Below are 17,470 nucleotides of genomic sequence, written 5' to 3' on the forward strand. Positions count from 1 at the left end.
AATAGCTTCCAGTGCAATGTACGGAATAATCATTTAATTCTTATAATCTGACATTTTATTCTCTGAACTTTCAGGCAGTTAATAATGATAACTAGAGAGCAATCAAATCTCCATCCTGTAGGTTTGGCAGCCACAATCCTTCTGACAAAAACACAGTTCAAAACCAGTTCAAACTTTTGTTTCTCTCTGTTTTTTCCAACATTTTCTTTGTTAGACTGCTTGGCACAATAACACCCTGTGAGTCACCAGCTAATATTCAAACATCTGTTTGAGCATAATACCTTTCTGGATTCAAAATGCCTCGAGCGTACTTTGAACAAGAATCCACCTCCAATTAACTTCCAGACCTAGCCTCATAAACAAATATCAGTTCATTTGTTTTTAGAAGGAAAACAAGCTGCTGCTCACAATCCAAAAGTTGGTTTCAGCTCACAGTTCATAGTTCCAAACCAAAAATGTTTAAAATAAAAGTATGAAGGTCTCAACAACATTGATTTTCACATAAGTATAGTGTTTCTTCTCAAGGTAACTTCTGCTAATGTTGCAAATACTGTGTTAATTGAGTGTGTTTGTGTATGTTCCAGTTGTGAATAAGAACAGCTGTTATTAATTGCAGAAATGTTACAGTACATAGCAACCAGTTTCCACCTGGGAAAGGATTGGTAGCCTGTATTTATGCTGTACTTTATATACTAATGTAAATGATAGATCATCTCATGTTTCTCAGTTTGCTAGATGGATATATACCAGATGAATCTAATTGACCAGAAATTCAATATGACAAACCACATAAATGTTATGGCTACAAGAGCAGTACCTCAGTTCCCGACTTCCCAAAGCCTTCCCACAACGTAAAAGCCACAAGTCAGTAACATGAAGTATCCTCATTTGCCTGAATGAGTGTATTTCCAACCACACTCGAGAAATCCAACACCTGTTACGTTTTTCTTTTCTGAGGTTCTACAACTGCAACACGCCAGCCTCTTTGAACAAGCAACATTTTATTAAGCACGTTACAAAACGAGCTTTGCAGAAACCCTTGAACACTCTTCACCATGGTTGCGAAGCGTGTACAGGGAAGCTCCCTCTGAACAAAGGAAACAGTCCTTTCTTTATACCACAGTTAGTAATGCTCACAAGACAACCCCCAGTCATTCCCACACAGTCACGTGCCACTCAAGACACAATGTAATGCAAATCATCCCTTAATGGCCAAATCTTGTTTAATTTTTTTTAACTACAGGGAGTAATCAGAATTCCAACTATAATGTTCTTATTGATATCTGAATAGGGGATGAAAATGTAAATAGGCTTTTGAATGGCAAAGAAATGGTCATGTAAATGGCTCTGAATAGGAGATAATGTAATTTCTTACAATCTATCATCTGTAAGGCAGAGGCACCCCAGCCTCGGGATATCCAATTTCTTGCAGGTCAACAGAGCAAGTTAACTCTTTAATATTATACTCCTTCCTTTTATCATTCCATGATAACCACATAGATGGCACTACCAGCTTTTGAAAGACTTTGACAGTCAGTATTTAAGCAGGTCATTGACGCACAGTATACAATAATTATAACAACAAAAACTTCTAGTCCATACAGTAGATAGAATCTGCAGGATCCTCCCACGTGGAAAAAAAAACAAGTTCACAGGTAAAGTTCTTAAAACCACAGTCCTTAGTGACCATCCACCCCCTCCAAGTCGAGTGGAAATGAGACAGTTATCCAAAATCTCCTGCAGTAAAGTCCAACCTGAAAACAGAATCCAGTCTGTCCTTGCACACCACTCTATGGAGGAATCTGAATTCTTGGGTAAGGGTGTTAAATACTTAACAAAACGGATGAGACTTCCATCCTTGTGGAGAAGCTTCAGAAAGAGGATACCAACACATCTGAGTGAGCAGGGCCGCAGCTGAAACTGCAGGCTAGGTCACTGCAGCATTCTTTGCTGCTTCTGCTCCTGTTGTGCTGTCAAATGTAACAAAGCCAACTGGCTGTTTTGACGTTAGCTTGATCAGTGAACTGTCATATCCCTTAAATTATTGATAGACAAGGTAAAGCTCATGTGCTTTAATGTCCGTGGGAAGGTTATTGACAAAAAGTGTACAGAACACCTCTTCACTGGTGTTAGATTAGATTAGATTAGATTACTTAGTGTGGAAACAGGCCCTTCGGCCCAACAAGTCCACACCGACCCGCCAAAGCGCACCCCACCCATACCCCTACATATACCCCTTACCTAACACTAGGGGCAATTTAGCATGGCCAATTGACCTGGCCCACACATCTTTGGACTGTGGGAGGAAACCAGAGCACCCGGAGGAAACCCACGCAGACACGGGGAGAACGTGCAAACTCCACACAGTCGCCTGAGGCGGGAATTGAACCCAGGTCCCTGGCGCTGTGAGGCAGCAGTGCTAACCACTGTGCCACCATGCCGCCCTCACTTCACTTTTAGTGCTCATGACTAGGGAGCTGAATGATTCAATAGATTCAGGTTGTGAAAGGGTGGTCCAAAGGCATGCTTTACCTCTGAATGGAGAATCTCTAGAGACGATGTTAGCTGCTGAAAGTTTCTTCGCGTTTCCTCTCTCATTCCTTCCTTGTCAAGGTAGATATCAGTATAAAGACAATCACTCATTTAACTGCACTAAATTGTTTCTGCATATTTCAACATTCTTTGAATTTTTGAAGTCTGTTACACTGTTCACTATTTGTAATGTTATCAAGTTTTATACAATTCATAAACTTCTAAATTGTACTGCCTAAACAATTCAGTCATTTATAAACAACCATCAGTGGTCCTAAAATCAAACCCTCAGGGGACTCCCTTCAGGTTATTCCAAAGTTATTTTCTTTTAACAAATTAATACTTGGCTAATGTGAAAACTGTAGGAAAAGTATTTCAAAAATCTGGAACAGCAAGAAAACAACAAAACATTTCCTGTGTTTGGCCATTGCAGAGGCAGTTTCAGCTCAGATTTAAATCTCAAATATTCGTGGGAAATAAATGCAGTATATATTAAAATATGTTCTCCAAATAAAACTTTCCAAATAAAACAGTCAGAATTACAGTGACAACTTTGGTAGAGGTTATGGAAGTTGTTATGGCAGTCATGTAGTTAACTTAGTGTTGCAATGCCGAGATCACCTTTCAGGGCTCCAGTAACAGATAATGGTAGTGCATTGTGATAGGTTAGTTAAATCATTGGGAGGTGAACTAATGCTGAAGATGTTGGTGTTTTTTTTTAGATTCCCTACAGTGTGGAAACAGGCCCTTCGGCCCAACAAGTCCACACCGACTCTCCGAAGAGTAACCCACCCAGACCCATTTCCCTCTGACTAATGCACCTAACACTATGGGCAATTTAGCATGGCCAATTCACCTGCTCTGCACATGTTTGGACTGTGGGAGGAAACCAGAGCACTTGGAGGAAACCCACGCACACACTGGGAGAACGTGCAAACTCCACACAGACAGACACCTGAGGCTGGAATCAAACCTAGGACTCTGGTGTCCGAGATCATTTTACAGGACTCCAATAACAGATAACGGAAGTGCATTGTGATGGGTTAGTTAAATCACTGGGAGATGAGCTAATGTTGAAGATGTTGGTGTTGTAATGTGATAGGTTAAGTTTGATGGAGGGAACCAGTGTGGCAGACGATGATTAAAGTAAGCCAGCATGATTGGCTATGCTAATATTATCCGATAAGCGCAGGACCAACAAATTGTATAAACTGGAGGAGAACAAAGAAATTGTGGGGAGCCAGGAAGGACATTTTGCTAGCTCTCGTAGCTTTGATTTTGCAAGATTGGTACAGTTGAAAACAGAAGCGAGTCAAACAGTCAGGGCAGGAGGGACAAGGTAGGACTAATAAATTAACTGCATTTATTTCAATGCAAGGGGTCTAACAGGGAAGGCAGATGAACTCAGGGCATGGTTAGGAACATGGGAGTGGGCTATCATAGCAATTACAGAAACCTGGCTCAGGGATGGGCAGGACTGGCAACATAATGTTCCAGGATACAAATGCTACAGGAAGGATAGAAAGGGAGGTAAGAGAGGATGGAGAGTGGTGTTTTGGATAATGGATAGCATTACAGCTGTGCTGAGGGAGGATATTCCCAGAAATACATCCAGGGAAGTTATTTGGGTGGAACTGAGAAATAAGAAAGGGCTGATAACCTTATAGGGATTATATTATAGACCCCCTAATAGTCAAAGAGAAATTGAGGAACAAATTTGTAAGGAGATCTCTGCTATCTGTAAGAATAATAGGGTGGTTATGGTAGGGATTTTAACTTTCCAAACATAGACTGGGACTACCATAGTGTTAAGGATTTAGATGGAAAGGAATTTGTTAAGTGCGTACAAGAAAAATTTCTGATTCAGTATGTGGATGTACCTACTAGAGAAGGTGCAAAACTTGACCTACTGTTGGGAAATAAAGCAGGGCAGGTGACTGAGGTGTCAGTGGGGGAGCATTTTGGGGGCAGCAACCATAATTCTATTAGTTTTAAAATATTGATGGAAAAGGATAGACCAGATCTAAAAGTTGAAGTTTTAAATTGGAGAATGGCCAATTTTGACAGTATTAGGCAAGAACTTTAGAAAGCTGATTGGGGGCAGATGTTCACAGGAAAATGGATGGCTGGAAAATGGGAAGCCTTCAGAAATGAGATTACAAGAATCCCAAGAAGGTATATTCCTGTTAGGGTGAATGGAAAGGCAGATAGGTATAAGGAATGCTGGATGACTAAAGAAATTGAGGGTTTAGTGAAGAAAAAGAAGGAAGCATTGATCGAGTGAATCCTTAGGGTATAAAGTCAGTAGGAGTATACTTAAGAGGGAAATCAGGAGGGCTAAAAAGAGGTCATGAGATAGTGTTGGCAAATAAAATTAAGGAGAATCCTAAAGGTTTTTATAAATACATTTAGGACAAAAGGGTAACTAGGGAGAGAATAGGGCACCTCAAAGATCAGCAAGGTGGCCTTTGTGTGGAGCTGCAGAAAATGGGGGAAATACTAAACGAGTATTTTGCATAAGTGTTTACTGTGGAAAAGGATATGGAAGAAATGGACTGTAGGGAAATAGATGGTGACACCTTGCAAAATGTCCATATTAGAGGAGGAAGTGCTGGAAATCTTCCAATGCATAAAGGTGAATAAATCCCCAGAACCTGATCAGGTGTATCCTAGAACTCTGTGGGAAGCTAGAGAAGTGATTGCTTGGCCTCTTGCTGAGATATTTGTATCATTGATAGTCACAGGTGTGGTGCCAGAAGACTGGAGGTTGGCTAACATGGTGCTACTGTCTAAGAAGGGTGGTAAGGACAAGGCAGAGAACTATAGACCAGTGAGCCTGACATTGGTGGTGGGCAAGTTGTTGGAGGGAATCCTGAGGGACAGGATGTACATGATTATGGATAGTCAACACGGCTTTGTGCGTGGGAAATCATGTCTCACAAACTTGATTGATTTTTTTCAAAGAAATAACAAAGAGGATTGATGAGGGCAGAGCGGTAGATGTGATCTGTATGGACTTCAGTAAGGCATTCGACAAGGTTCCCAATGGGAGACTAATTAGCAAGGTTAGATCTCATGGAATACAGGGAAAACTAGCCATTTGGATACAGAACTGGCTCAAAGGTAAAAGATACAGGGTGGTGGTGGAGGGTTGTTTTTCAGACTGGAGGCCTGTGACCAGTGGAGTGCCACAAGGATCAGTGCGGTGTCCTCTACTTTTTGTCATTTACACAAATGATTTGGATACGAGCATAAGGGGTACAGTTAGTAAGTTTGCAGATGACACCAAAATTGGAGGTGTAGTGGACAGCGAAGAGAGTTACGTCAGATTACAAGAGGATCTTGACCAGATGGGTCAATGGGCTGAGAAGTGGCAGATGGAGTTTAATTCCGATAAATGCGAGGTGCAGCATTTTGGGAAAGCAAATCTTAGCAGGACTTATACACATAATGGTAAGGTCCAAGGGAGTGTTGCTGAACACAGAGACCTTGGAGTGCAGGTTCATAACTCCTTGAAAGTGGAGACGTAGGTAGATAGGATAGTGAAGAAGGCATTTGGTATGCTTTCTTTTATTGGTCAGAGTATTGAGAACAGGAGTTGGAGGTTATATTTCAGCTGTACATGACATTGGTTAGGCCACGGTTGGAATATTGCTTGCAATTCTGGTCTCCTTCCTATCGGAAAGATGTTGAAAGGTTCAGAAAAGATTTACAAGGACATTGCCAGGATTGGAGGATTTGAGCTATAGGGAGCGACTGAACAGGCTGGGGCTGTTTTCCTTGGAGCGTCGGAGGCTGAGAGGTTTACAAAATTATGAGGGACATGGTTAGGGTAAATAGACAAAGTCTTTTCCCTGGGGTCGGGGAGGTCCAGAACTAGAGGGTATAAGTTTATGGTGAGAGGGGAAAGATATAAAAGAGACCTAAGGGGCAACTTTTTCACACAGAGGGTGGTACGTGTATGGAATGAGGTACCAGAGGAAGTGGTGGAGGTTGGTACAATTGCAACGTTTAAGAGGCATTTGGATGGGTATATGAATAAGAAGGGTTTGGAGGGATATCTGGCCGGGTGCTGGCAGGTGGGACTAGATTGGATTGGGATATCTGGTCGGCATGGATGAGTTGGACCGAAGGGTCTGTTTCCAAGCTGTGCATCTCTATGACTCTAAGTCCTATTCTGTAGCTATATTATAACAGTTATTGGCATTCAGAATGGTTTAGCAACTTAAGTTGGTTTAGAAGTGTTAAAGATTCAAAATTATAGTTGCTGCTTAATTGTTGCTAATTAAAACAATTCTGCACATAGTGCACACTTGACAAAAGTCCAATCCATTAATTTTAGCACTGTTTTAGTAATATCAAGACAAATGTTTTCTTAAAATGACACTTCATGCTAGTTAGGTTTGTATTTATGAGTCTGCTCCATACTCGTAGTGCTATTCAATATATAAATGTTTTAAAAGAGTGTATTTGGCAGCAGGCAATTCATGCGTACGCACTTGGGTTTAGCACATAATCAGCTGTTACAATCTATTTACGTGAAATTGCCTCAATCTCCCTTTCTACCTACATTGTGCAGGCAGAAATGTTCCTATTGTTGACTTTTCATTCAGTTAGAAACAAAATCAATTAGAAATAATCGAGTACAAACTTCACTAGTCTAACTAAAATCTAAATGCTGCTAAATGTCTTGGTCGAAGATTGTGGAACCTGGAGGGTTCTCTCAAACACTGAATCATTGAGATATCTTTGCATACATCTATATAGCAGATACAAACTTGTTTTACTTATAGTGATCAGCACTAAGTTAAGTTTGCATTAGAAGCTTGTCATGAACAAAGGAAAATCATTTTGTGTTTAAATAGATATGTTATATATAATGAAAATAACAAGAAAAGATTCAAACAAAATTAATTATCGTCTATCCAGTCAGCCCACTGAGCTTCAAGATAATAAGTCAAAGCAATATTTAAATATTTAATTATTAGTTTAATTATTAGCCTTGTTATGGGATATTAATTTTTTTCTTCATCCAGCTATACAGCAAGCTATTTCTTTACTGAGACTTTCTTACATTTTCTATAGAATGAAAATGCAGCTGGTGCTTTCGTGGTGGTTGAATTACAGGTTTCTCAGAAAAATGACAAATTTCCTTATCGAATATCTTCTCACCTTGAACAGGTCAGTGACTCTGCTGTTTGAGCATGTGAGCTTCTGATTGAACTCCACAAATCCAGCATTACTATTATGAATATTCCTTATATTTTGCTGGTTACATATTCACTAAAAAACGTTACTGTAACATGAGCCCCGGGATGCATGTCGTGGACATGTCTGTTGCCTTTAAAGTAAGGAACTAGAATATGCTAAAGATAAAAAAAGGATAATCTATTAAAGTACATCACCATTGGCAAAATCAGCTTCATGTGAGTTATTAGTTCCTTGTCAGGTAATGAATGATTAGTACAGACAATAGATCATTTATTCAGAAGAGACCATAAAGGAAGGGTTGCTGTACTCATGATTTTCAGAGTAATCATAATAACTTTGCTTATACACCATATTAAGAAAATAAAAAATAGGAGTTGGAAATGTTTATTGATTCTGCCAGTAGCAATGGAGAGAGAAACAGAATAAACATGTTTATCACCTATTGAAAGAACAGGGAAAAGTTAGAAAACAAATGGATTTTGAGAGGATGAGAGGGAGGAGGGTGGGACAAAGAATTAGAGGTCTGTTGTACTGTGGAGGTAAGAAGAGATAAATTTGTGTTGCAGACGTTCGTCCCCTGTCTAGGTGACATCCTCAGTGCTTGGGAGCCTCCTGTGAAGCGCTTCTGTGATGTTTCCTCCAGCATTTATAGTGATTTGTATCTGCCGCTTCCGGTTGTCAGTTCCCGCTGTCCGCTGCAGTGGCTGGTATATTGGGTCCAGATCGATGTGCTTATTGATTGAATCTGTGGATGAATGCCATGCCTCTAGGAATTCCCTGGCTGTTCTCTGTTTGGCTTGTCCTATAATAGTAGTATTGTCCCATTCGAACTCATGTTGCTTGTCATCTGAGTGTGTGGCTACTAAGGATAGCTGGTTGTGTCGTTTCGTGGCTAGTTGATGTTCATGGATGCAGATCATTAGCTGTCTTCCAGTTTGTCCTATGTAGTGCAGTTGTTTTATCCTATTGGTGAGCTGTGGGGTGGGGTCAAACTCCCTCTTTTGGTAGGTGTTGGTATCTGCAAGTAGTTGCGCTTTTTGGATGTAGTCTACTTTGTCCAGGATGACCGTCATTCTGCCTTTGTCTCCTGGTAGTATGATTATGTTCTTATCGTTTCTTAGTGATTTAAGTGCTTCCCTCTCCTTGGTGTTGAGGTTATGTGTTTGTCTTTTCCTTGTTATCAGAGGTACGATACTTTGTCTCACTGTTTGTAGCGTCTCTTCTGTCAGTCCATTGTTCCTGAGTGTGCATTCTAGTGCTGCTAGGAAATCTGCTGTCTTGGCGTCCCTGTAGTTGTAGTTGAGTCCCTTGGCCAGTACTGTTCTTTCCGTGTCTGTGAGCTGTCTGTGGGAGAGGTTTCTAATCCAGGAGTGTGTTGTGGTGTCCTCTCTGTTATGTGTTAGTTTGGCCATTTTTTTCTTTTAGTGCTGTTTTTTTGCAGTGTGTGGTCCTGTTCTGTACTATGGTGACGGCCTGTTCTATGGTCCGGGTCCATTCAGGATTGGTGGTTTTTGAAATTAACGATTTTTGGCGCGCAATTTCTTGTCTGTATTTGTGAAGTCTGTTGTGAGCGTCTGTAATCATTACCTGGATCATCCTGAATTCATTATGTCTGGCTGTGTCCTTGGCTTGTGGGTTGTTGACTGGTAGTCTGTATCTGACACGTGGTGGAAGCGGCAGATACAAATCATTATAAATGCCGGAGGAAACATCACAGAAGCGGTTCACAGGAGGCTCCCAAGCACTGAGGATGTCACCTAGACGTGGGACGAAACAACGTCTGCAACACAAATTCCCAGCTCGGCGAACAGAACCACAACAACGAGCACCCGAGCTACAAATCTTCGCACAAACTTTGAAGAAGAGATAAAATAATAAGTGTCATGATGCATGCCGAAGAGAGTGGTAGCTGGACAAAAGAAACAAAAAGATGTCAAGGTGAAGCTTTTAGAATGCAAAATTTAAGAAATAAGAGAAACAAATTTTTTTTTAAAAGAACAGTCTAACAAAGAAACACAAAATAAGGGCAAAGTTCTTGGTCTAATGGTGAACTCGGCCTTCAGTCCAGAATGGCTTAAAGTTCACACTTGAAAAATGAGCTGCTGTTTTCCGAGGCTGCATTGCATTTAATTGGAAAGTTGTAATAGGCAAAAAATCAGAGAGCTCAGTGGAAGTAAGGTGGAGAATTAAAATGATCTGTGACTGGAAGCTTGGGATCCTCCCTGCAGACTGAAAATGAAGGGAACCAAAGTGCAGTTGTGGTCTCCTCAACAATGGAGGTTACATCATGAGTAATTTTGGGTGGTGAGGTAGGAAGAGGTAAAAGGGCAAGTGTTTCATCTGCAGCATGTTCATGGCAAGGGAAGGGGATTTTGTGAGTGACAGAGGTAGGAACAGGGTGTTGCAGGGGGCAATTATCCCTTCAAAATGCTGAGGGAACGTAAAGTTGAGTTTGCTGTTTGTATCATTCTGGGTTTAGAGGAAATCACAGATTAATTACCCATTAAATATGGTGGATGGAGTTCAGAAATAGTTTACTAGGATGATCCCTGGTATGGAGGGATTGTCTTATGAGCTAAGGCCAATTTGGACAGGTTGGGACTCTGCTTACAGGAATTTAGAAAGATGAGAGGTGATCTCTGAAAAATATAGGATTCTTGAGGGGCTGGATAGGGTAAATCTTGAGAGGATGATTCTCCTCATGTGAGAGCCTAGAACCAGAGGGCATTGCCTTAGAATAAAGGGGTGCTAATATAAGACTGAGATGAGGAGGAATTTCTTCTCTCTGAGTGTGACTCAAAGGGTGAACCTTTGGAACACCTTGCTGTGGAAGCAGAGTACTTGTGCATTTTTAGGCTGAATTAAATAGAAGCGGCAAGAACAGAAGTAGTTGAAATAAACCTGACAAGGTTGAAGGAAATATCAATCACACTTAGTGAGGATAGGATCCTTAGTTAAGAGAAAAGGAAGACTTTGGAAGTTCTATTATAGAGGGTTGCATTGTCTCAACAGATGCAACGGTGATGAAGAAATATGAATAGAATTCTTACAGAAAACAAAATATGAAAAAAAATGTAGTCAGGATAGCTGTGTTGGCAAGTGGGCCAATAGTGATTATTGACTGATGTTCCAATTCTAGAAATGAAAACAAAGAAATTAAGGCAAGGGAAGAGTCAGAGATAATGGGAGATGGGTGGAAATTGGAAGTGAGTTCAAGCCAGTTTTCCAGTTCAGGATTATAGCTGGAAATAGCATTCACAGAATCATCAACACACTTGTCAAGCGTCTGTTTGCATCCTTCTGAAATCTGTTACTATTCTAATCATTGTTTACTGGACGTCCAAGTTTTGTGTTACCTGCATATATTTAAATTCTCTCTGTATGCCCAAGTTCAGATTATTAAAATGCTTCATATTGAGGGAGCAAAAACTCAACCTCTTTGATGGCTTACCACCATGTTCAAGGTCAATTAAGTGTGGCCAATAAATGTTTGACCCTCATAATCCCATGAATTAATGAAAAAGAAAAGTTAAAGGAGAAAATTACTTCAGTGATTAGCATTACTGCCCAGCTTTTGCTGCATATTTTCTGTAGATTTTATTGTTTGCCACTCATTGATCAATAATCAGGAAGCGCTATGTAAATTTTAAGGAATGAATACGTGTTTGCTGTACAAAATGCACTTTAACACTAAAACAAAAATCATGGTATTAAGCAGTATTGTTAATTGAGCAGAATGTTTTTCCGTGTAAACTTTGCATTCTGGATCTCTGTGTCTGAGTTTGCTCAAATTGCAAATTTTGGATCTGCACCATTCATTTCAAGGAACTTTAAACCGACCTAGAGATTACTTTAAGAACATTTCAACTTGTAATAATTAGATATTACTGATGAGATGTCCAAATTCTAACCTGTGATACATTCAAATTAATTTCCATGTTGTTACAAAGTATCATGCTTACAAAAACAAACCCAGCAGTTTGTGTTCATATTCTAGTAGTTCTGAAATATAGTTCACTGGAGTAGTATAATGATTTCCCTGAATGATTAAGAAAGAAATGCTGATCTTTAAAATTATTCTGGAAAAGTCGCACTTTATGCTTAAAATATTACCTAATGGGATTAATGTACTCCTTTTTAGATAATAGAAAGTTGAATTTGTATAGCATTTTCAAAATAGAAACACAAACCACAAGGAAAGTAATGAAATCAAATTAATGTAATCAGAGGAAAAAAAACTCCCTTAAATGTTGCCTCCTGAGTCATGGACTGCTGTGGGGTACTGAGTCCTCCAAACTCTGGTCAATTTCTTTTATAAAGGAGGGCTGTGAGAATATAAGCAGTATATATTGGTGAGAATGTTTGAAGAAAACTGAAAGTAAAAGAATTAGTGCAGTCTTGTAAATAATAACTAAAAACAAATTTAAATCTATCCTGTGAATAATTTTCAAAAGTGTGAAATTTTTGTCAGTTGTAAATATCACAGCCTGGGTGTGGTTATGGGAACTGAATTGCTGTTGGTTTTAGTTTGTCTTTTTCAAATGATTCTTTTGTACCTAATTTGGTACATCTTTTCCATCTAATTTAAGTGATGCTTTGCCACACGTACCATTAAGTTATTTACTTCATGAAATGACTTCATTTGTTGTTGTCTGCTTTAATTTGTGAACTAATCAACTGATGAAGTGAGTAAACCTGATTGACATAAATGTGAAGAATTGCATCTGTTTCATAAAATTCATTTGTATATACTAGAGCCAGCAGCAGCAGAAACAGTTCATTTTCACCTCAATTGCTGAGAAAGCTGAAGAAGCCTATGACTGGTGTATACAGAAACTAGTTGCGCAGGAATTCACAGTGAAAAGTCATGATCTTGCTGCTGCGCAGCACTTAGCATCAGAGAAATTGCAACAGGTGAGTATAGTGTTTAAATTTTAAGAATGTGGACTTTCTCCTGAACACGATGATTTACAGCAATACACTTTTACAATGTAGTTATTACTACTGCATAGTGAAGAATGTAATAACAGCAGCATCATAAGGACTTTAGAATTTCAGCTGGCAAATTCCAAAATTCAGAAAATGCCATAGTATGCTCCTCAGTTATTACTTTTTACCAAAAAAGTCTAACCTCTGTCCAGTTTGCTAGAATTATCCACCTCCTTTAACTTCTTTGGTAGTCCTTTCCACACATTTCTATGCAAATTTATACTCCCTTTGCAAAATGTGTGGCTTTACCAAATAATATGGCTTGATGTGCGTATACTGGTTAAAATTATAACCACTTCAAAAAGCTCAGACATGACCATTTGTCTTTCATGTACATTTTCAGTTTTTCTTGGTGTCTCTTCAGTTGCCCAAACATGGTAAACATGTACTCTAGAACCTAGGCATTACTTACTCAACTCTGTAGTCTCAAAGTCAGAATTGTGTTTTTAATATATTTAAGTTTGCCATATCTTCTGCAGAAGCCCAACTTATACCAGCAAAATGCACTTTTTGCCAATAAAATGGAGAATGGACAAAGGTCTGAGGAAGTTCACCACCAAAGTTCTTTCCCTTGCATTGGAATATTGAATGGACTCTCAGTATCAACAATAGAATTTTCTAATGATTTAAAGTACAATTCTTCCCACCTTTTCTCTAGTCTTTCATTTTTATTTTCCATCTGGTAAATTAATGGAATTAGATAAAAATGTTTGTATTTAATGGGGAAATATATATCTATAATTTTTGTCAAAGCTGTGCTACCTTAACAAATACACCAGTGAATGAAGACATGTAATGTCCAGTTTATTTATAAGCCATTCAAAGCAAAATTGTTCCAGTTTTGATTTCACATTTGTACTGAGCTTAGTTGTTGGACTCAGATATTTATGGCACAGAAGGCGGCTATTCATCCCTATGGATCTGTGCGGTCAAATACATCTGACTACACTAATCCATTTTCCAGCTCTTGGCCCATAGCCCTGGAGGCTATGATGATGCAAGTGAATTTCTAAATATTGTTTAAATGTTTCTAGAGTTTCAGACTTAACCATCCTTCCAGATGCTCACCATCCCCCACATGAAAAAAAATTCATCTCCGCTCTTCTCCTAGCCTTTAACTTCTTATCTTAAAGCTATTCCCGATCCTGTTCTTGATCACTCCACTAATACGTAAACTGCCTTCCTATCCATCTTTTCTATGCTGCTCATAATTTTATACTCCTCTAGCAGGTCACTTCTCAATACTTGTTTCTTCAAAAATAATCACATTGTCTACCCAATCCTTTTTCAAAGCTCAGACCCTTCGGCCAAGTTGGCATCTTGGTAAATCTCCTCTGCATGATCTCAAGTGCAATCATATCTTTCCCATAATGTCACCACAACTGCACACTAGTTGTGACCTGACCAACTTTTTGTACAATTCCAGCAAATGGAAGTAGAACTGTTTTTAAAAAAACCAAGGATTGTGGAAGGAATTGCTCCACTTTTTAAAAGCAAGCTATCAGCACTTAATGTAAGTGTTTTTTACACTTGCTCGTTCAAAGAGTGGGGGCTGGTTATTACAGAAAAACTAGCAGCGAGGGGGTGTATATAAAGTGAAATTCAGTCAGCAGCAATTAATCATATGTGCAGTCATAACCAGTGATGATGAAAAGGCCTTCTTCCTGCCAATATTTGTGATTGGCAAGGATTTATTCATTTCAGTGGGGACAGGCAAACAATGCCTGGAGCTGAAAATGTGTTGCTGGTTAAAGCACAGCAGATCAGGCCCTTCATCAGCTTTTGCCCGAAACGTCGAATTTACTGTTCCTTGGATGCTGCCTGACCTGCTGCGCTTTAACCAGCAACACATTTTCAGCTCTGATCTCCAGCATCTGCAGACCTCACTTTTTAAACAATGCCTGGAGCAATCCCCATTGACTGAGTGCTCTGACATACTTGTCTATCTTTGGGACATGAGACAATGACCGATAACACTATATTCTGCATTCTGTTCTGTTACTCTGATGTACTTACGTTTGGTATAATATGCTTGGATAGCATGCAAAGCAATTATTTTCATCCTATCTTGATACATGTGACAATAGTAAATCAAATAAAGCAAATCAAATCAAAGCTGCAGTAGATTCGCTCAATGGCCCCATCCATTGCTCCAGCTTAAGTACTTATGACTGTAGTGTACTGCTTCTAGGGTAGGGTGAGCAAAACACTCGAAGTGTTTTGTTTATCCCACGGGACTTGCTGAGATGGTCAATTAGCTTCTTTATTATGACAAAATCAATCCCATGGATTTAGCATTCTTCTTCTGCCTTACCTTTCCAGAAGAAGGTGTTTTCTAAACCCTGTTTGTTGAGCTGGCCTTAGTTGTATTTCATTCAGGACAATGATGTTGATTTCACATGAACAACATTCCCAGGCTATGAGTAATGGGATATTAATTAGTTCTATTGCTGCTGGGATTGTCAGTGTGGATCCTGATGTTCCTGGTTCCAAATTAATCCTGATAGATTTTTTTTTGAGGAGTGGCTGTTTTACATCCACAATCAAACAAAGTCGTTCATTGGTGAAGCAAAGTCGTTGTCCAATGACAAGAGTAGCAGAGATGATTGGAGATCAGAAACTAACTCAGGTCCTGCATCTAAATAAAGAATATTACAATGGTATGAGGCACGAGCTGGCAATGATAAATGAGGGAATGTTACTTAAAAGGATGATGGTGATTAGGCAATGGCAAACATTTAAAAGAGACATGAAGAACTGTGACAATTGTTCATTCCTTCTTGGACAAAAATAAAACTGAAAGCAGAACCAATCGGGGCTAACAAGGGAATTAGGGATAATATTGTATCCAAGGAAGGTATATACAAATTGGCCAAAAGATGCAGTAGACGTAAAGATACATTTCAGCAACAGAGGACAAAAAGGCTGATTAAGACCATGAAATAGGATTATGAGTAAGTTTGTGGGGAGCTACAAATTGATTGTAAAAACTTCGTTAGAGGTATTTGAAGAGAAAAGAATAGTTAAGGGAAGTGTAAGCCACTTTGTCAGAAATAGGTAAAGTCATATGGGGAGCAAAGAAATTGCAGGCCAATTAATTACATGTTTTGGTTCTGTCTTCACAAAGGGGGACAACAGTGTCCAGCAAGAGGGAGGAACTGAAGGATGTCAGTATTAGTAGGGAATTGGTGGGATTAAAGGCCGATTAATGCCCATAGTCTGATTATCTACATCCAAGTGTACTTAAGGATGTGATCCTCAACATAGTGGATGGTGGTGGTCATCTTCCAAGATTCCAAAGGCTCTGGAAAAGTTCCTATCAATTAGAGGGTAGCTATTTTAACTATTTAGGGAAAAGGATGTAGAGACAAAACAGGGAATTGTAGAGCAGTTAGCCTGACATGAGTAGTGTGGAAAATTCCATTACAAAAGACTTAATACCAGAGTACTTGGAAAACAGCAACAGGATTGGACAGAGTTAGCATGGATTATAAAAGGGAAATCACGCTTGAAATATCAACTGAACTTTTTTGAGGATGTAACTAGTAGAGTTGATAAGGGGGAGCTAGTTGATGTGGTTTACTTGGACTCTCAGAAGATATTCGATAAGGTCCCACATTCGAGATTAGACTGTAAAATTAGGTGCATGGGATTGAGGATATTGTACTGACGTGGATAGAGTACTGGTTGGCAGACCAGAAACAAAGAGTAGGAATAAACAAGTCTTTTTCCAAGTGGCAGGCAGTGACAAGTGGAGTACGGCAGGAATCGGTGCTTGGACCACAGCTATTCACAATACATGTTAGTGGTTTGATGATGGCAACATGACTTTGTGTGTGGGAAATCATGTCTCTCAAACTTGATTGAGTTTTTTGAAGAAGTAACAAAGAAGATTGATGAGGGCAGAGCAGTAGATGTGATCTATATGGACTTCAGTAAGGCGTTCGACAAGGTTTCCCATGGGAAACTGATTAGCAAGGTTAAATCTCACGGAATATATGGAGAACTAGCCATTTGGATACAGAACTGGTTCAAAGGTAGAAGACAGAGGGTAGTGGTAGAAAGTTGTTTTTCAGAGTGGAGGCCTGTGACCAGTGGAGTGCCACAAGGATCGGTGCTGGGTCCTCTACTTTTTTGTCATTTACATAAATGATTTGGATACGAGCATAAGAGATACAATTAGTAAGTTTGCAGATGACACCAAAATTGGAGGTGTAGTGGACAGCAAAGAGGGTTACCTCAGATTACAAGAGGATCTGGACCAGATGGGTCAATGGGCTGAGAAGTGGCAGATGGAGTTTAACTCCAATAAATGCGAGGTGCAGCATTTTGGGAAAGCAAATCTTAGCAGGACTTATACACTTAATGGTAAGGTCCTAGGGAGTGTTGCTGAATAAAGAGAGCTTGGAGTGCAGGTTCATAGCTCCTTGAAAGTGGAATTGCAGGTAGATAGGATAGTGAAGAAGGCATTTGGTATGCTTTCCTTTGTTGGTCAGAGTATTGAGTACAGGAGTTGGGAGGTCATGTTGCGGTTGTACAGGACATTGGTTAGACCACTGTTGGAATATTGCATGCAATTCTGGTCTCCTTCCTTTCGGAAAGATGTTGTGAAACTTGAAAGGGTTCAGAAAATATTTACAAGGATGCTGCCAGGGTTGGAGGATTTGAGCTACAGGGAGAATCTGAACAAGCTGGGGCTGTTTTCCCTGGAGTGTCGGAGGCTGAGGGGTGACTTTAT

The 17,470-nt window shown here is 39.6% G+C and overlaps 1 protein-coding gene across 2 annotated transcripts in view; it reads left to right on the forward strand.

Annotated features, from left to right (window-relative positions):
* Nucleotides 1-17,470, forward strand: part of parp4 (poly (ADP-ribose) polymerase family, member 4) — a 140,600-nt gene that overhangs the window by 17,313 nt on the left and 105,817 nt on the right. For both annotated transcript variants that reach the window (XM_060826065.1, XM_060826067.1), the window contains exons 6-7: nt 7,618-7,713; nt 12,499-12,657. In XM_060826065.1, the coding sequence (XP_060682048.1) occupies nt 7,618-7,713; nt 12,499-12,657 (255 nt within the window). The remainder of the gene's footprint in view (nt 1-7,617; nt 7,714-12,498; nt 12,658-17,470) is intronic.

Source organism: Hemiscyllium ocellatum, chromosome 6, assembly GCF_020745735.1.
Source record: "Hemiscyllium ocellatum isolate sHemOce1 chromosome 6, sHemOce1.pat.X.cur, whole genome shotgun sequence".
Classification (NCBI taxonomy): domain Eukaryota; kingdom Metazoa; phylum Chordata; class Chondrichthyes; order Orectolobiformes; family Hemiscylliidae; genus Hemiscyllium; species Hemiscyllium ocellatum.